General features: G+C 43.9%; 1 protein-coding gene across 1 annotated transcript; it reads left to right on the top strand.

The window, feature by feature from the left end:
* Positions 1–11,865: 11,865 nt before the first annotated feature.
* LOC148802975 (uncharacterized) lies at positions 11,866–13,841 on the top strand. The gene is made up of 3 exons (XM_088886736.1): positions 11,866–12,414; positions 12,508–12,610; positions 12,682–13,841. The coding sequence occupies exons 1-3, from the start codon at positions 11,866–11,868 to the stop codon at positions 13,839–13,841; spliced, it is 1,812 nt and encodes a 603-aa protein (XP_088742862.1).
* The last annotated feature ends 6,857 nt before the right edge of the window (positions 13,842–20,698 follow it).

Below are 20,698 nucleotides of genomic sequence, written 5' to 3'. Positions count from 1 at the left end.
AGAAAGGCATAAAGCACAAGGAGTTCAAGTGGCACATGGTCGTCAACCAACCCGCGACCATAACCGAGTTCCTAAAGCTTGCGGATAAGTTCATAGCCACTGAAGAGGAGATCAACCAAAAGGGCGAGGGCACACCCGAAAAAAGGAAGAGAGAAGGGGAACCTCCCAGTCAAGAGGACACCCGAAGAAAAAAGGAAATAGTTCGGGGTGCAAAGCCGGGTCAGTTGTTCCGGGCTCCTGCACCAGACCGGGTAGAATACACTCCACTGAACGTGAAGCGGGCCGAAATTCTGATGGCAATCAAGGACACCCCGTACGTGAAGTGGTTGCCCCGTCTGAGGGGAAATCCCAATGAAAGAAATAAGAGTTTGTATTGCAGTTTTCATAAGGACCACGGTCACAATACCGAGAGTTGTAAAAACCTCCGCGACGAGATAGAGGAGCTCATCCGTCGCGGATATTTGAGAAACTTTGTACAAAATAATAATAATAATAATAATAATAATAATAATAATAATAATAATAATAATAATAATAATAACAGTAATAGAACAGGTCGGCAAGGGGAGCACGGTAAAGACGCCCCCAAGTCCAGTAGCAAGCCGGTCGAACAATCGCAGAGGTAGCCTCTAGAGGAGAGGCCAATTCGGGGGACCATTCACATGATAGTGGGAGGTTCAATCGTTGCGAGTTGCACTTCGGCGGCAGCTCGGATGTCGGTTCGTGAGGTCACCCGGGAGGAGCAGAACCCCCCGAAGCGACTGAGAACGGAAGAGCCAATTTTCTTCACAGAGGACGATGCGCGAGGAGTCCATTACCCCCACGACGACGCGCTCGTAATAAAGCTGAGAATCAACGACTTTGAGGTTAGGTGTATACTCGTCGACTCAGGCAGCTCAGCCGACATACTCTTCAAAGCTGCATTTGACCAGCTCCAGTTGCAGAGAAGCGACCTGAAGCCGGCAGACACTCCTTTGGTAGGCTTCAGCGGAGAAGAAGTCCGGCCCCTTGGGAAAATAACAGTACCTGTAGAGATCGGCACATGGCCTTGCGTGGTCAGGTTCGAACACAACTTCCTAGTGGTAGCGACCCCCTCTCCCTACAGCGCCATAGTAGGTCGACCCATCACCCACATCCTACGGGCAGTGGTCTCCACCTACCACTTGGCTATGAAGTTCCCAACAGACTTCGGTGGGGGTAGCGTGGGGCGACCAGCTCGAGTCCCGCAAGTGCTACGTTGCCGCCCTAAAGGGGAAAACCAAGGTGGCTGATAATCTTGAACTGGAACGACCCACGGAGCAAGGTGAAGAACGAGCTGCGCCCACGGAAGAAAGTCGCGGTCCCGACCTCAATAGCAGACCCAGCTCGGATGCTCCAGATTGGCGCTTCCGTCCAGGAGCCCCTACGATCCGAACTGGAAAGATTTTTATTTCAAAACTTAGATATTTTTGCATGGTCCACGGCAGAAATGCCCGACATAGACCCCGAACTCATAACTCACAAGTTGAACACTGATCCTGTAGTTAAGCCCATTAGACAGAAGAAACGCAACCTAGCCCCGGAACGGTGGAAAGCGGTCGACGAGGAAGTCGAGAAGCTCCTCGCCGCGGACTTCATAAGAGAAGTCCAATACCCGAGCTGGGTAGCCAACCCCGTCCTGGTAAAGAAGGCCAACGGCAAGTGGCGCATGTGCGTTGACTACACCGACCTGAACCGGGCTTGCCCGAAAGACTGCTTCCCACTCCCCCGAATTGACCGTTTGGTGGACGCGACCTCAGGGCATGAGTTGCTAAGTTTCTTGGATGCCTATTCGGGCTATAACCAGATCAAGATGGACCCGGCAAACGAAGAAAAGACTACCTTCATCACGGAGTTCGGCCTATACTGCTACAAGGTTATGCCCTTTGGGTTGAAAAACGCAGGGGCAACCTTTCAAAGGCTTGTAAATAAATTATTTGCACCGTTAATCGACAGAAAAGTAGAATGCTATGTGGGAGACATGGTTGTCAAAACTCAATTATCACATGAATTAATACAAGACTTGCATTTTGTTTTTGAAATTTTGCGTAAGTTTAATATGAGATTGAATCCAAACAAGTGTGTGTTCGGTGTAACCTCGGGTAAGTTCCTAGGATACATCGTTAACCGGCGCGGCATTGAAGCCAACCCGGATAAGGTTAAGGCCATCTTGGACATGAAACCACCCCGGAAACCGAAGGAGGTTCAGAGGTTGAACGGCCACATAGCCACCCTAAGTCGTTTCATGTCTAAGTCGGCGGGCCGCTGCTTGCCGTTCTTTAAGGCAATAAAGAGCAAAGGGTTCGAATGGACCCAAGATTGCCAGCTCGCGTTCGACGAGCTCAAGGAATACCTTACTAGCGTGTCGACCCTAACCCGGCCCGATGAGGGTGATGTTTTAGAACTCTATCTCTCGGCAGGCGACGAGGTGGTCAGTTTGGTACTAATAAAGGAAGTAGATCGGGTCCAACGACCCATCTATTATGTTAGTAAAGTATTGTAGGGAGCAGAAACAAGATACCCGGAGATGGAAAAGCTAGCATACGCATTGATAATTGCAGCTCGGAAGCTCCGCCCGTACTTCCCAGCTCATACTGTTATCGTCCTTACCGACAGACCTCTGAGGCAAGTATTGCTTAAGCCCAAGGTCTCCGGTCGGTTGACGAAGCCGCGAACTGCCATTAAGGCCCAAGCCTTAGCAGATTTCATAGCCGAATGCACATTCAACTCCGAGGTTCCTAGGCCGGTTGAGCGCGAGGCTCCCACCTTGGGTGAGCCAGAAGCTCCCGGGTTGGTCGAGTCCGAACCCCGCGAAGTAGTAGCCAGTGTGGCACCTCTCCTAGCTCGACCAACCGCAAGCTGGGATGAGGAGCCCTGGATCCTTCACGTAGATGGCTCCTCGAACCAACAGGGCAGCGGTGCCGGAATAGTTCTGCACGGCCCAAGCGGCATGAAACTGGAGTACGCGCTATGCTCCGAGTTCGAGGCGTCTAACAATGAAGCAGAGTACGAGGCATTGATAGCCGGACTATCCTTAGCCAGAGAAGTAAAAGCCAAGCACATCGTTATCTGCAGCGACTCCCAGCTCGTGGTCAACCAGGTCACGGGCGAATATGAAGCTCGCGAGCCGACCATGGTCGCCTATTTAGCCAAAGTCAGAGAGGCCCTGCCCAACTTCCAGTCACACTTTATTAGACAGATCCCTAGGTCGGAGAACGCCGAGGCCGATGCCTTGTCCAAGTTAGCCAGCACTAGCGACATCACCATGAGAACCGTGTACATAGAGGACTTGTCTCGGCCTAGCATTCTCGGGGGGGCAGAGGAGGTCGCTCCCGTCGTTCAAGCAGAGCCGAGCTAGATTGACCCACTCATGAATTTCTTGTTGCACGGGACTCTCCCTACAGATCGCAACGCAATCAGAAGGGTGCAACGTCAAGCAGCCAAATATGTCATGATAGACGAGCGGCTGTATAGGAGATCCTACACGCTCCCCTACCTGCGTTGCTTGCGACCTATCGAAGCTGAACTCGTACTCCGCGACATTCATGAAGGTCTGTGCGGCGGACACTTGGGGGGTAGGGCCCTCGCCCAGAAAGCGCTTTGACAAGGGTATTACTGACCAACGATGAAGGCAGATACCATTGAACTCGTTAGAAAATGTGATAAATTCCAAAGACACGCCAATGTTCACCACCAACCCGCTGCCGACCTCAAATACCTCACCAGTCCGTGGCCTTTTGCACAGTGGGGCATTGATCTACTCGGGCCATTCCCGCTAGCAACGAGTGGAAGAAAGTTCTTAGTGGTAGCAGTGGACTATTTTACTAAGTGGGTAGAAGCCAAACCCCTCGTAGCAATAACAACTCGGAACGTCCAAAACTTCTTTTGGAAGAACATCGTATGCCGCTTCAGATTACCTCGGGTATTGATCTCCGACAATGGCAAACAGTTCGAGGACATCAAATTTCAAGACTGGTGTCGAGACATGGGGATTCAACAGAACTTTACTTCAGTTGCGCACCCTCAGGAAAATGGTCAGGCAGAAATCACGAACGGAGCCATTCTCCATGGACTAAAGGCACGGCTGGATCGAGCTAAAGGATTGTGGGCAGATGAACTACCCAGTGTTCTATGGGCCTACCGGACCACGGAGAAAACCTCCATGGGAGAAACACCTTTCAATCTCACCTACGACACCGAAGCAGTGATCCCCGTGGAGATCGAAGTACCTACGTTGCGCCTAGAAGCATACAGTGATCAAACAAACGAAGATGAGTTACGCACCAACCTCGACCTACTCGACGAAGTGAGGAACCTCGCGTACATTAGGACCGCAACCTACCAGCAGAGAGTAGCTCGGTACTACAACGCCAGGGTCTAGAAGCGGAACCTCCGCGTTGGCGACCAAGCCCTTCGTAAAGTTATGGTACCTGAACCCGGCACTAGAAAACTCGGGTTCAACTGGGAAGGTCCATACCGAGTGAAACGAGTGCTCATGGAAGGAACATACGAGCTCGAGACCCTCGAAGGGAAACAAATACCTCAAGTATGGAATATCGTCAATCTGGACTACGGGTCCCTCCCTAAGCCCAAGGGCCAAAACACCGAGCTAACATGACCTCGGTACAAGAAAACCCCAATCGCCACTTCGGCATGGGAGAATCCAAGAGCGGACTATGGGTCCCTCCCTAAGCCCAAGGGCCAAAACACCGAGCTAAGAAAGACCTCGGCGTGAAGAAAGCTGCCTCAATGGCGAAGGCAAAGTACGAAAAATTAAAGGCGTAAGCAGCTCGTGTTTAAACCATGCGAAGCATAGCTCGTTTTGATACGTCGGTCGAGCTAAGGGATAACCAACCAGTGCTTAGTTTGGACGTACGTAGTAATCACTTTGCGGTATGCCCCGGAGACCCTAAACGTGACAGATGGGGAGAACGCCTACCGAAAAGCCCTACTTTGGGTAGGTAACTTCAAAAAACCCCAAATGATGAGATCACTTTAGCGAAAATAAAAGGAGTTCATCATACCCAGAAGAAGGGAGAAAGTTTTCATTCTTCAAAAAAAAAGAAAAAAAAAACAACAATAAACAATAAACAGCAAACAAACGCAGTGAAAATAAAATAACAAATGCAGCAACCGAGCTAAGCATCTCGGGAGAAGTTCGATCATCATAGGGCACAACCGCCCAACAGGAAAAAACTGATGAAAGACCGGGTTTATGGCACCCGGAAGCCACAGAAGCCCAGAGAAACGCCACCTCAAGGATCTGACTCCTCATCTTCTAGAGAGTCAGGCTCCTCTTCGTCCGCTTGGTCTGCTGTCTCGGGGGACAGACCCTTCATGGTAATGCCGTCGAGGTTAAGTTCAGAGAACTTCTTTCGAACCAGCCACCGACAAAGCTTGAACCCTGAGCGGTACAAACCCGAGCCATACTCTGCCTGGAGGTCATGAAATTCCTGGGAGTCTTTAAAATCCCAGACTGCTTTCTCTCGCTCAGCCTCCACCATCTGGTCAAAGTTTCGGGTTCAATTCAGAAGAGTAGACTCCAGTTCCCGCACTTGTTGCCTGAGGAGCTCCCTCTCTCCCGCCATCCTCGATGATTCCTCCCTATAGCGTGCTCTCTCTTCAGTAAGCTGAGCGATTTGAGCTTTCTTGACGATTCCTCCCCTTGCGGGTGTGATTGAGCTCGCCCTGGATCCATCGAGCTCGACCTGGAGCTTCTGGTTGGCTGCACGCTGGTCGAGGGTGTCTATGCGATGGATGCGTGTCTGGAGAGCCATGGCATGAATGGCAGAGTTTACCTACTAGCGAAAAAGAAAGATCAGAAGACAGTGGAAAAGAGACCACTTACCACCTTGCAGTGAGCAGAGGCGAACGCGGAGAGATCCACGGGCTCCATATTTCCCCACTGAGCAATTTCATTGTTGGTGATTGCCTTCTGACTCCTCCGACGAGCTACCAGATAATCATTTACCCCCTCCCAGTTTCCCACTGGGAATCGAGGGTAAGGTCGGGGGCTGAAGGGGGTTAAAGGGCACCTCCCCCAGCTGAGGGAGCTCACTTCCCCCAGGGTTAATCCCACTAGTCCCCTCAGGAGGGGGTGTCGGGACCTCGGGTGGAGAAGGTAGGACCGGCTCGGTAGACCCGAACTCAGTGCTTCCCGAAGGAGGGGTCCGGTCGGGGCGCGTCCTCTTCACCTGGCATCTTTGGCTGCCCGAGAGTAGGCGGCGCGAATCGACACTAGACATGATGGCTACAAAAAAAAAAAAAAAAAACCACGGGACCAGTTCAACAAGAAACAAAATGCGTGCACAAGTCACAAGGTGCTACGTGAACCTAAAAGACCGACCTACCCAAGCCCAAGCCTGCCTCCACAAGCTTCTCCTCGGCCAAGTAGTCCGAGCAGAGAAGCCTACCGATGCCCAGGACAGCATCGTTTTCCGAATCTCAGGGTTCAGCTCGGCCCCCGGGTCTTGGATAGCACACCTCCAAGAGGTGGGAAAGGGCCACCCCTCGGGGTTACGGACCACAAAGTAGTCCCACTTCCAGGCGGGAATCTTATTCGGCAGCTCGTATAAGAGCTTATAGCCGCGACGGGGGGAGAGGTAATAAAAGCGCCTCTCTGGAGGAACCCCAGGAGCAACATTCTTTATACAAAGGATAGAGGCGAAGACATCAAGGTCCAAGGGGAGGCAGTACTCGTAACATAGGGATATAGTCCCAACCATGTTTCGAACAGCGTTAGTGTGAAGCTGGTCAATGGTGACGTTGAAGTGGTTCAGCACCTCCACTATCAAGGGGTGCAGGGGAAGACGCAGGCCAGCCTCGAGCTGTTCCTAGAAAATCACTATGTCATTGGGACCATGCTCCCAAGGAAAGTTGCCAGTGGGGAGGTTGTAAACTAGGTCCCCGGGAAGGCGAAAGTAGCAGATTAGAGACCTGAGTCTCTCCGCTGTCATTAAAGAAGGGCCAAAGGTATCGGGCTCCCTCCCTCTAGAAGTGGACGCCATGTCGCCAGAGGCCTCCCAAGCCTCCTGGATATGCTCCCAGGCTCCCCCCAAGCTCGAGGGAACATCACCATCTTGGCTATCGCCCCTGTGGTAGGTATGGCGTGGGTACCCAAACATGGTTGACGGCGATTGGGACTCACCAAAGTAGACAGAACGGAGCGGATTGAGAAACTCGAGTAGACTAGGCGAAGTGCGCAACCTCAGAATCCAAAGCAAGATAGCGTGGACAAAGGTAGGGCCGAGGGGGGGCTCCCCATTTATAGCCCTTGCCCTCTCAAACCGATGGCCCGGATCAAAGCAGATCCAACGGTCCGCAGGCGCCCTAACCGCACGCCTTCTAAAAATCGAAGGCGATTGGCGGCACGTCTTCCGCGATTAAGGTAGTCGCAGCAACATGACATTCGGAATTAAAGGCCACCTTAGCACGTTTTCGGAACCCGAAAAGTCAAAGAAGTCAGAAGATCTCTTGATTCCCGCAAATACATTTATTGAAGACAGTCAATCAAGTTTTGAATTTCGGTCAAATCAGTCCATCGCGCTTCATAAACTCCCCGCGCTAAGGCGGCACTCTTAGCCCGAGGAGTGGGGGGCAATTGATGAAGGATGATTTGACCCGACCTATGAAATGGTGACACGTGGACGCCGACTCAGCGTAAGCGACAACTCAGCATCGTGTTCCGATACGGTTAAGTGATAGGCCCATAAAGCAGCCCGCTACGTGGTAGCGAGGCAAAGGAGGGGCTCGCCACAATGCGAGCTCCGAGTTCCCCGAGCTAACTCAAGGGATATTCCGAGGCAAACTTTAACTTACAATCTAAAAAAGCCAGCTCGCCCGAGCTCCCGAACAAGGCAAATCATCCGAGGACAAATTCTACTAAGGGTACTTTTGAAGTATTCAAAGCTCGTTGCAGAATAGCTCGCGAATGGGCCGCACAAGCTTTCCTTAGGAAGCTTCTAGTTAATAAGCCGTACCTGTCAGACTGGGCCACGTCCCTAACTGACGGCGCAGTCCCTGTCCTTTCGACAGTCTGTGCCCACGTCTATCAATAGGCGGAGGCGTGCCTGTCACTTTGGGGATGTGTCACTCGCCCGAGTAAGGAGTACGTCCCAACGGCCACCTGCGCAGCCCTGGCAAGTAACGGGTGTGGCAGGGACCCAGTGGCGGTTATGCCCGATCTCGCAAGAGCACTCCTATAAAAGCCCCCCAGGGCAGAAGAGAAAGACTCTCTTGAGACATCTAATCTTGGGAATATAGTGATAAAGCGCAACCTCCACTCTTAGCTTTTGTTTTCTCTCTTTTCTCCCCATACAGAGTACTAACTTAAGCATCGGAGTATTCCCATCGGGCTAATCCCCGGGAATCCTTCCTTTCATCTTCTTAGGTGCTGGTCGTTGCCAGCAAAGAGCCAATCGGTCACCAGCTAAGAGTGCTCGGATCGCGCCACATCAAAAACTATTTCAGGATCAATGTTAATTTCTTGTCCCCTCACCAGAGAAATCTACTCCATGTGGCAACGAGCTATGTGGAATGCTTTACGAGCTAAAAGCAAATATGGTTTCATTGATGGATCACTTGGGAAACTAGACCTATCGACAAGTGAAGGGATGGCCTGGGAGAAGTGTAACTCCATGGTTGTTCACTTCATTGGCTCGTGATCTACATGAAAGTGTTACCTATGCAGACATGGTACAAGAAATCGGGCAGGACCTCGAGGAGAGGTTTTCCCAAGGACATGGCCCAAGAATTTACCAATTGAAGTGTGATTTATCATTACTCCGCCAAGGTGAGCTCTCGGTTGCATCTTACTACACCAAGATTAAGGGTTTGTGGGATGCATTGGCGGATCTTGTAGTAATTTCTAATTGTACATGTGGTGTGAACAAGGATTTTGCTGCAGAACGAGAAAAAGATCACCTTTATCAATTCTTGATGGGGCTGATTGACTCATTTAACAACGTTTATTCTAGTATTTTGGCTTTGGAACTGCTTCCCAGCATCATTGTGCCTACGCTCCCATTATCCAAGAAGAGAAGCACCAGGCATTAGTTTGTCAACAGGGTACCATATCACCCGAAGCTGTGGCCTTCAATGTCTTTATAAAGAATGGAAACCATGGCAACCTGCGCTCAAAATATAAGTGTGATCACTGTAATAAGACCGACATTGTTCATGTCGGATCAGATCTGGTCCAAAGAATTGATCGGATATGATAGGATTTGACTTGAATTCGAATCCCATCACTAAGTTGAATCTTCGGATCTGATCTGATCTGATTTGTTTTCTTTTAAAATTAATAAATTATTAAAAGAAAAATAAAATATACTAATTTAAATAAAGTAAAAATAGAAAATATAAGTATTTTTTAATTATTTTCATCATATATATATATTTTTTTATAAAAAAATAAATAATATAATAAATTTATAAAAATATAATATAAAAAATATATTTATAAATAAATAAATAACATATATGTATTATATATATATATATATATATCGGATCTTCTTGGATATCGAATCGGACAGAGGTGATCCGAATCCAATTTAATTTCTAATTGAATCCTATTATCCGATCCAATCCGAAGATCCAAACAAGATGATCCAAATTTAACCAAATAGGCTCGGATCTCAATTCGGACCATGATCTGATCCATTTGCAGCCCTACGAAAGACCGCTGCTACGAACTTGATGTTTATCCGAATGGATGGGAGAAAGCAAAAACTAACTGAAAGCATAATATGGGTGCTTATGACCGTTTTTTGCGGCATGCACCATGACTGATACATCTGGAACAACACAATTTTCAACTGGTAGTCTCACACCAAATCAGTACGCTCAACTGTTACGGCTCCTGAATTTTGATGCCCAACACAATTTTGATGCAACCAATAAGCACCATTCTCCACCTGGTGAACAATGTTCTTGGATTCTTGACACCGGAGAGTCGGATCATATGACCTCCAATCTATCTTCTCCGTTTCACCATGAAGTTTTGACAGTTCCTATTCCTGTACATTTGCCCAATGGTTCTATTATCACTGCTACACACAAAGGAATAGTTGTTCTCGTTACCACAATTCGTATTTTACCACAATTAGTATTCTATCTCCAAAGCTTATCTTTTTTTCTTTGTATAGTTCCCTATAAGGGTTGGCTTCTTATCACCGACCTTATTAGCTCCATTATAAATAGGTTGTAACCCATTAAATTGATAGAGTGAATTATTATTTTCTCCACTCATCTTCCATGATTTCGTATCATGGTATCAGAGCCAAAAATTCTAAAGATTCAGCCCTTTTTCGATTTAAAGATTCAATCTTTTTTTCCCGATTTTGTTTGTTTTGAGTCGTTTTCTGTTACGAGGTTGACAATTTGTTTAGAGTGGTTATCCATTGTCGATATTATTTCAGCATGATGTAGATGTTACTGCAATTCGACTTTATTCTTTTTAAATCAGACGGTCATTAGCTTGAGGCCTAGTGGTGGAGGCAACCGAGGCAACAGAATCCTTGCCCCTCGCTTCGATTCTGTTTTTTTTGGCAATTCCGGCACTGGCGGTGTTGGTGGTTCTTTGGTGATATCAACTTCGTCTTCCTCCGATCTCCAGCACGCACCTACAGCCGCAGCCCACAGAGCTTTAATTAATCTCTTCTAACGGTTGGCCTTGGCAGCACGATCAATCTCATCCTTCTTCTTAATGGCATAGTTGTTGGAAGCCCTTGGCAGCATTAATAATTTCATCGGCCAAGCATTCAGCCATGGACTTCATATTCCTGAAAGAACACTCTTGGTAAGAAGGTATAGTGCTAGGTCAACACGCTTCAAAGGAGAGATATCAACAGCTTGACGATTCACAATAGCAGAAGAACCGATACGAGTTTCATCTTCTCTCAGCCCATTGTTGATTATAGCATCCACAATAACTTGAATAGGGTTTTTTTTTATCCGTGAGCACATGGATTGTCTCCATTGCTTTCTTGACAATGTGGATAGCCATGAGCTTCTTCCCATTGTTCCGCCCGTGCATCATAACGAATTGGCCAACCTCTTCTTCCATAAAGGTCTGCGTGTACCGGAACTGAGGCTGCCCCGACGAAGAAGACATTAGGGATTCTGCCCTGTTTTTTTTTTAAGGTCAGTGTTGAGATTTTCCCATGATTTGTGTTGCTCCAAAGTTCTGTGTTTCTCCTCATAGATTCATCTGAAGCTGCTCAACATATCTCTCATCCCATCACTGTTACTTTCGATGGCTCAAATTATGATTTATGGTCCCAAGAGATGTGCAGTTTTCTCAAGGGACACCTTCTATGGTGATATGTGATTGGTGAGATTCCCAAACCTACTAAAATTGTTGATGAAACAAAGGATAAATTTGTTGAACGAATAGAAAAATGGGACGGTAAAAATCATCAAATATTGACATGGTTTCACAATACTTGTATTGCAAGCATCAAGTTGGAATTTCGCAGATATGACTCTCCTAAAGAGGTATGGGATTTCTTACAAGCTCGTTATTCTATTTCTGATGATGTGCATCAGTTTCAACTCTATAGGCGTCTTCACCGCATGAAGAAGCAACCTGAACAGACCATTCACAGTTATGTCTCTAAATTACAAGTTCTTTGGGATCAGTTAGCACTGTGTGAACCTAAATGGGATAGTACCTCTGCAGCCACTACTTATTCCAAGCTTCACGATCGCCAACGTGTTTGGCATCTTCTGATGATTCTCAGGGATGAGTATGAACCTGTTAGTGGTACTCTACTTCATCGTAGCCCATTGCCTTCTCTTGAAGTTGTGATCAAAGATCTGCTTTCTGAAGAAACTCGTCTATAAATGCTTCGAGATGAGCGATCCTTATTATCTACTGATGTTGTTCTTGCTACTCCAGTCACCCCGGTTACGTCTACTACTTCTTCAACTTCCTCTAAATCCGCAAAAAGGAGTTTCTATAAATACTGCAAAAAGACTGGTCATACTATTTCTGAGTGCCGCCGCTTGCAAGCCAAAAAGGCGTCTGGACAGAAGTCCTCATCCATGGTTTCTCAGGCTTCGAATTCTACTGCAGTTGCTGCCACAGAGGATTCTTCTGATAACACCTCTACAAAATTTTCCCTTAGAGAACTCCAAGCTCTTCTTCATCAGCTCCAACCTAATTTTGGTATTTTTTCTAATCCAGTCTTGTTTGTCACTTCAAGTACTTTCTCATCGTGGTATCTTGATTCTGCCTGCTGCAATCATATGACCTCCAATTCATCTCTATTTACTTCCAAGTCACATCTTTCTATTGCACCAATTGTTCATACTGCCGATAGTTCAACCCTAACCGTTAAAAGTATAGGAACTATTTCAACCCCTCACTTGTCACTACCTAATACATTTTTGGTACCTAAATTGTCTCTAAATCTTATATCTGTTAGACAATTATGTGAATTTGGTTTTGAAATACATTTTTCAAGTTGTGGTTGTACTATGCAGGATCCACAAATAGGGAGGATCATTGGGACAGGCAGTAAGGTTGGGAAACTGTTTGAGCTATCATCTCTTCAATTACCATCCCTTGCTACTGCTGTCACCTCTAGTGTTTGGCATTTTCACCTTGGTCACATCTCTACCTCTAGATTAGGATCTTAATTTCTAATGGATGTTTAGGTCCTGTTAAAACAACACACTTTGATTATGTTTCATGTCATCTTTCAAAACGTCATGCTTTGCCTTTTCATACAAGTGATTTTGTTTCTTCTGCACCTTTTGATCTTATTCACTCTGATATTTGGGGCCCTTCACCTCATAATACCATGGGTGATTCGCGTTATTTTGTGATCTTCATTGATGATTTCTTTCGATATACAGGGATTTATTTTTTGCGTAATAAATCTGAATTATCTGCAATTTATATTCAATTTGCCACTATGATCAAAACGCAGTTTTCCTCTACCATCAAAATTTTTCGCACTAATAATGCCATGGAATATAGAGATTCTATCCTTACTCAATTTCTTTCACAAAATGGAATTATTATTCATAGATCTTGTCCTGGTACCTCTCAACAAAATGGGCATGCAGAACGAAAACATAGGCATATTCTTGATACTGTTCGAGCTCATTTAATCTCCTCCTCTTGTCCTGAAAGTTTTTGGGGGGAAGCAGCTCTCACTGCTATTTATACCATCAATCGCATTCCTTCTCCTGTTATTGGTAACATTTCTCCTTATGAACGCTTGTATGGCCATTGCCCTGATTACCAGTCTCTTCGTGTTTTTGGTTGTGCTTGTTTTGTTCTATTAGAACCTCGTGAACATACCAAATTGGAACCAAAAGCACGTTTATGTTGTTTTCTCGGGTATGGTATTGAACATAAAGGATATCGGTGTTGGGATCCTCTTTCCCAACGACTTCGCATATCTCGTCATGTTACCTTTTGGGAACACAAAATGTTCTCGAGTCTCTCCTCATTTCGAGTTACCACAACATCTCCACAATTTTTAACTGATCCTATTATTTTGCTTTTTCCTGATGATTTACCTGCAGGTCCTACTACTCCTTCCTCTTATAGCTCTCCCAGTACTACACAACCTACAACCGCTCCTGATGCATCTACCTTGGCTATGGATCCTCCGGCTCTGCCTTCTTCTGAGCCCTTGATTCCTCTTGATGAATTAGACCCTGATCACTCTGATACTTCACTACGTCGTTCTAGTAGGGTGACTAAACCTTTCATTCTCCTTTGTGATTTTCACTGTTATTCTACCATTGTATCTTTATATGAGCCTTGTACCTATCGTGAGGCTAGTGCTAACCCTCTATGGTAGAAGAAATTCAAGCTCTTACAAGCACTCATACTTGGGATTTAGTTTACCTGCCTCCAGATAAATCTATGATTGGTTGTAAATGGGTCTACAAAATCAAGACTCGGGCAGATGGTTCAGTTGAAAGGTATAAAGCTAGATTGGTAGCCAAAGGGTTCACACAGGAGTATGGCATTGATTATGAGGGGACGTTTGCCCCAGTAGCTCGTCTCACTTCTGTTCGCAGTCTTATTGCGATTGCTGCTACTAAGCACTGGCAGCTATTTCAGATGGATGTTAAGAATGCTTTTCTCAATGGCGATCTTTCTGAAGAGATTTATATGCAGCCCTCTCCTGGTTATGATCATCTCCCTAATCAGGTTTGTCATCTCCGTAAGGCTCTATATGGTCTTAAGCAGGTGCCTCGAGCATGGTTCTCCAAGTTTAGCTCTACTGTTTGTCAGTTTGGTTTTCAATTTAGCACTTATGATCATACCTTGTTCATTCGTAAGACCTCTAAGGGTTGTGTACTTCTTCTCCTTTATGTGGATGACATAATCATCACTGGTGATGATTTGCAGGGCATTTCAGCTCTTAAGTCTTTTCTTAGCAAACAGTTTGACATGAAAGATCTTAGTCAATTGAATTATTTTTTAGGCATTGAGGTTTCCTCTGACCAATCTGGATATTATCTATCTCAGGCCAAGTATGCCACTGATCTTGTTTCTCGTGCAGGACTCCTTGATACTAAGACTGTTAACACTCCGATTGAGCTTAATGCCCATTTTTCAGCCACTGATGATACTCCTCTTAGTGACTGCACCTTATATCGGCAACTAGTTGGCAATCTTGTATATCTTACTGTTACTCATCCTGGTATTGTGTATGTTGTCCATATTGTGAGTCAGTTCATTTCTGCTCCTCACACAGTCATTATGCTATTGTGCTTCGTATCATCCGTTATGTCAAGGGAACTTTGTTTCACGGACTTCACTACTCCAGCTCTTCCTCTCTTCATTTGATCGCATTTTCTGATGCTAATTGGGCCGGTGATCCTACTGGTAGACACTCTACTACTGGTTATTGCTTCTTTCTTGGAGATTCTCTTATATCCTGGCGTAGTAAGAAGCAAACGGTTGTCTCTCGTTCTAGTACTTAAGCTGAATATCGAACTCTTGCTGACACTACCTCTGAGCTGTTATGGTTATGATGGTTACTCCATGACATGAGAATTACTCATTCATCTGCTACTCCTCTTTACTATGACAATCGTAGCGCCATACAGATTGCTCACAATGATGTCTTTCATGAGCGCACCAAGCATATTGAGACTGATTGTCACTTTATTTGTCATCATGTGCTCGAGGGTACTGGTTGTCTTATTCCTGTCTCTTCTCAGGATTAGTCTGCAGATATCTTTACAAAAGCTCACTCTCCTCTTCGCTTTCGTGCTCTAGTTGGCAAACTCTAGATGACTGATACATTGCCATCTTGAGTTTGAGGGGGGATGTTAGCACAATTCGTATTTTACCACAATTAGTATTCTATCTCCTAATCTTATCTTTTCCTCTTTGTATAGTTCCCTATAAGAGTTGGCTTCTTATCACCAACCGTATTAGCTCCATTATAAATAGGTTGTAACCCATTGAATTGATAGAGTGAATTATTATTTTCTCCACTCATCTTTCGTGATTTCGTATCAGTTCTAGCTCCCACTTTACTTGTTCGAGACATCCTTTATGTGCCATCATTCACACATAAATTGCTTTCCATAAGTAGACTCACCCATCAATTCAACTGTATTGTTGTGTTTTTTCTACTTATTACACATTATAAGACCAAGTCTTGAACATGCTGATTGGCAAGGGAATGCTGCGTGACAGGCTATATTTTCTACAAACCACTCCTATTTCGGAAACTCTCTCCATTAGAACTGAAGGTAGTTTTTCCACCTGGAACAACAAACTCAAACATGCATCACCACATTAGATATCTCTCCTCTCTAATGGTAGACTTTCCTCTTCAAATAAGAATCCTTGTGATGTTTGTTAACACGCCAAGAATACACATGTTCCTTTTCCAATAAATGCATCGTGAGCACAAATTTCCTTTGCCCTCAATCATTGTGATATATGGGGAGCTTATCATACTCCGTCTCACTTCAGGGCATGGTTCTTTTTTACCATTATGGATGACTATAGTAGATGTACCTGGGACATAAATCTGAGACATATAATCTTCTTGTTGCCTTTTGCAATATAGTGTGAACTCAATTCATCTAGGTTGTAATGTCTATCAGATCTAACCATAGGAAAGAGTTTTTTTTTTATCCCATGCAACAATTCTTTATAGATAATGACATTGTACATCAATACACTTATGTGAATTCCCCTTAACAGAATGGAATCATTGAGAGAAAACATCAACACCTTTTAGAGGTGGCTAGAGCATTAAGATTTCAAGATTCACTACCCATATCTTTCTGGAGAGAGTGTGTTCTCACAACTGCATACATTATTAATTATCTTCCAGTTGTTCCTCTACAAGGTAAAACTCCATATGAACTCTTGTTTGGAAAGCCACTGACTAATGCTCATCTTAGAACCTTTGGGTGTTTATGATATGCCCAAAAATGTCCTTTGCCCAAGGATAAATTTAGGCCTTGGGCCACCCGTTGTGTGTTTATTGGGTATCCTTATGGCCAAAAGGGATATAGGGCCTATAATGCTAATATCGGCCACATCTTCACCTCCCGAGATGTAAACTTTTATGAGGACACCTTTCCTTTTATTGATACCAAATTGCTATCCCATTGGTTCATCCGGATGACATGTCCAAATGTCATTATTAAAGAACTAGATGAGCCCACTACTGGTAAGCCTATTATTGATGAAAATCCCATCATTCACACCACAGAACCAACTTTGCCCATGTCTTGACCTCATCGAGTGTGTCGGCCACTTGCTCACTTCCAAGATTATGTTTGTCATGGGTCCATATCAGCAACAATCCCTCCTTATGAGCCTACAATTTATGCTCAGGCAGCCTAGGATCCAAGTTGGCATCAGGCCATGGATGCCAAAATAGCAGCTCTTGAACGTAATAAGACATGGTCTATAGTTGATTTACCTCCAGACAAGAAGCCCATTGAGTCCAAATGGATATACAAGTTGAAATATAAGTCCGATGGAACAATAGAGTGCTACAAAGCGCACTTAGTTGCTAAAGGCTACACCCAAGTTGAAGGCCTTGATTACCATGACATATATGCACCCGTGGAAAAATTAGCAACACTTCGATGTCTTCTAACTCTTTCAGCCATTAAGGGATGGGAATTACATCAACTAGATGTAAACAATGTGTTTTTGCATGGCGATTTATCTGAAGAAATCTATATGAGTACTCTCCTGGGCTTTTCTAGACAAGCCAAGAATAAAGTTTACCGGTTACACAAGTCCCTCTATGGGCTCAAATAGGCTTCTCATTGTTGGTTTGAGAAATTTGTTGGTGCATCTTTATTCACTTCTCATTAGGGCTCCTCTTATCTTGTCGTACTTGTTTATGTGGATGATCTAGTTATCATCGGTAGTGATCCAATATGCATTGTTGACCTTAAATCACACTTTGATAGATGCTTTCATTGTTGTCTCCTCCACTATTTTCTGGGACATGAAGTCACACGGTCTTCTTCAAGTATCTTTGTCTCACAATGCAAATATGCAATGGACATAGTTACAAACACTGGATTGATTGATTCCAAGCATGTTACTCATCCCATGTATCAGCAATGACATTTTGTGGATAATTCCAGTCCATTACTTTATGATCCAGCCCAATGTTGGAGGCTTGTTGGGCAACTTGTTGATCTGACCATTACTTTCCCAAACTTGTCTTACCTAGTTCATGTGCTTACCCAATTCATGAGCGTGCTGCCATGTGAAGAACATCTCCAAGCCGCTAAGCATATCATTCGTTATGTCTCCATCATTACTCAATAAGGCATTTTTTCTTTGCCTCTAATGATTTCATTCTACAGGCCTATTGTAACTCGGATTAGGTGTCCACTCACAAAACGATCTACTACAAGATATGTTGGGGGTCACTTCTTTCATGGAAGACCAAGAAGCAAGTGACAGTGTCTCGATCTTTAGCCGAAGTGGAATATCGTGCAATGGCGATGGCTACTAGTAAATTAATATGGCTTAAACAAGTCCTTCATGACCTTGGATTTCCCCTACAATAGCCCATGCAACGTTTTATTAACCCTATATTTAACAACCCTACCAAACATGTTGGCATCAACTATCATTTTGTACGCAAAGTCAGGAACATGTTCAGCGCAAGTACATTAAGCTATGCCATATTTCTACCAAACTCCAGCCTACTAACTTACTAAAGCGTTGGGTGCTGGTTAGTTTCACTTGCTCTCTAGCAAGCTAGGTCTTTCTAGAGCTCCAACTTGAGGGGGGTATTGGAACAAGGTCGTAAGTTGGTGAAAGCTTCACCGGAGAAGTTGTTATAACCGAATGGCTAACATGGCTTCCCTTCCATAAGTATATATATATATATATATAATTTTATTAACCATTATCAAATGGAAAATCAGAATATACAGGTTAGGACATAGCCCACCTTGCCCCATGCCCAATACAAAATGCACTCATCACCACCCTCGTAAAATCCACCCTAACAAAGAAATTAAAAATTACAATCAGATTTAACCAATTCTTAGAATGGGAAGATTAATATAATCCTCATGCAATAGTCTTTTAAGCTTTGGTGGGGTATGAAGTATGGAATTAAAAGTTGCATTGCTTTTCAAATTTACACCCACATTTGCAAAGTAATCTTCACACCTATTTCCTTCTCTCAACGAGTGACCAATAGAATACCTCATGTTACCAAGTATTTGTTTGATCTTCATATAAGTGTAGGCAATTGACCATGGGTGAGATGTTGTCCCGTTAATGATGCCGACTAACACCTCATTGTCACTCTCTATTTCTAAATCAGTGATTCCAAATTAGAGACAAAAGTCTAACCCATCTATAAGAGCCAAAAACTCAGCTTGAATGGAGGAAGTATAGCCATAGAAATTGTAGAAAGCAAAGCAAAAACCTCCCAAGGAATCCCTAATAATTCCACCCCCACCACTGTCACCCAGGTTCCTCCTACTAACACCATCTATATTTAATTTGTAATGATAATGGATTAGAAATTTCCCCGCTACCCATCTAATTTTCCTTCGCCTAACATCCTTGGTTGTAATATTAAGAGTTTGGAGAACAATGTTGTTAAAGCTAGCATTGAGAGGGGGTTTTTGGATGGCATTAATATCAATCAACCACTTCTTCATTCTTGAAATCAGCTCATTAGGTGTTGAGGCTTTTCCTTCAAAAACTCTTTTGCATCTCTCATTCTAAATAATCCAAAGAATGAGACATGGGGTGATAGCTTTTAAATTGTCAACTTGAGAGTCAAATTTGCACTGACACCACCATGCTCTCACCCGATCACCAATATATTGTGAGGGATTAATGTGTATGTCAAATAAGCAAGAGAAGAAATTCCAAACTTTTTGAGCCATAATCCCGCCTGCAAACAAGTGATGAAAGGATTCAGTTCTATGGCTACCACAACAACAATATTTTGAAACCAAATTAACCCCACGCTTCGTGACTTTGTCATCAGTTGGAAGAGCACCATGCATAAAACGCCACATAAAAATAGAGATTCTAACTCTCTCCCATGCTGAATTAAGAGAGAAGTGACCATTTATATTACAGTTCCAAATTAGCCGATCATCTTCATAATTTTCTTCTTCGCTCGTCTCTGTCGTCTGTCGGTTGTGCTCAGGAAGACATGTTGGGGGACCTTAGCATGTGTGTTGTTATGAAGTGTTTCTATGTTAGGAATTTGTGAAGGCAAACAAGTGTCTGTAGGAAACACCTATATATGTCAAGAAGTTAGTGTTACTACTCTAATGTCTTATTGCATTGTTTCCTCTCAAGTGGGGTGGTCCCATGTACTTACAAATAAAGATAGGAATGAAGGTTATTTGTTTGGGGGTGTTATAAGAAGCAAGATGATGCGGTCCCAACTTTATGAGAGAAAATTGAGGCAAGTGGAAAGTGGTGCAAATTTTGCATCAATTTTTGTGATGTGAAATTTAAACTACTAGCAAATGTAAAATGAGACAAAAAGTACAAATATTGTATTGAGTAAAGAAACAAATCATACTTACAAACAAATGGAAGCAAAACCAATCCAAGTATAAAATTTGTATCTCATATAGATTTGTACCGCAAACAAATTAAGTTTTATGTTTTTGGGAAGAATGAAAATACAAATATGTATGTAGAGTGCAAAGCCTTATCATTTTAATTATTTTGTTTTTATACTCATATTTTTTATTATTTTGTATGTATTTGCGTTGTACATTTTTTTGTACTACTCTTTCAAAACTGAGCCCTAGCAATAAAACACAACTAAATTGTGATTGCTGTCACACTTCACTTCGTTTAATTTTAGCTTTCTTGCGTCGTGCCCTATTCCTAATAATAAAAAAAAAAACACTTTTTTTCTTTATGGTTTGGATTTTGTTTGCTTTCACGTGTTCGGAAGGAGTACAAATACAAATATGTAGAGTGCAAATTTTTGTATTTTATATGTATTTGTACTCTTTGCAAGGTACACTACAAATTTGTATTTATATTCCTAGAAATGATTTTTTTAAGGAAAAGGCATGAAAAGAATATTTTGAAGACGTCAAAATTTGAACCAAACATTCATGTTAAATTTGTTATACATACATAATGATTTTAATACATGAAATGAACTTCTCTTTTCTTGCTAACCACAAATAAACCCACGAGTTACAT

The sequence above is a fragment of the Nelumbo nucifera genome, chromosome 1 (genome assembly GCF_055504915.1).
Source record: "Nelumbo nucifera cultivar China Antique chromosome 1, China Antique-T2T, whole genome shotgun sequence".
In the NCBI taxonomy this organism is placed as follows: Eukaryota; Viridiplantae; Streptophyta; class Magnoliopsida; order Proteales; family Nelumbonaceae; genus Nelumbo; species Nelumbo nucifera.
The sequence above is the reverse complement of the archived record's forward strand: the minus strand, read 5'-3'. Positions and strand labels throughout refer to the sequence as shown.

What these genes read in the sequence shown, in the direction of transcription:
- LOC148802975 (XM_088886736.1), top strand. Translation starts at nt 11,866, where the DNA reads ATGCTTCGAGATGAGCGATCCTTATTATCTACTGATGTTGTTCTTGCT. An exon ending in CACTACCTAATACATTTTTG is followed by an intron (nt 12,415 to 12,507) that starts GTACCTAAATTG and finishes TGTACTATGCAG; the next exon opens with GATCCACAAATAGGGAGGAT. An exon ending in TGCTACTGCTGTCACCTCTA is followed by an intron (nt 12,611 to 12,681) that starts GTGTTTGGCATT and finishes ATGGATGTTTAG; the next exon opens with GTCCTGTTAAAACAACACAC.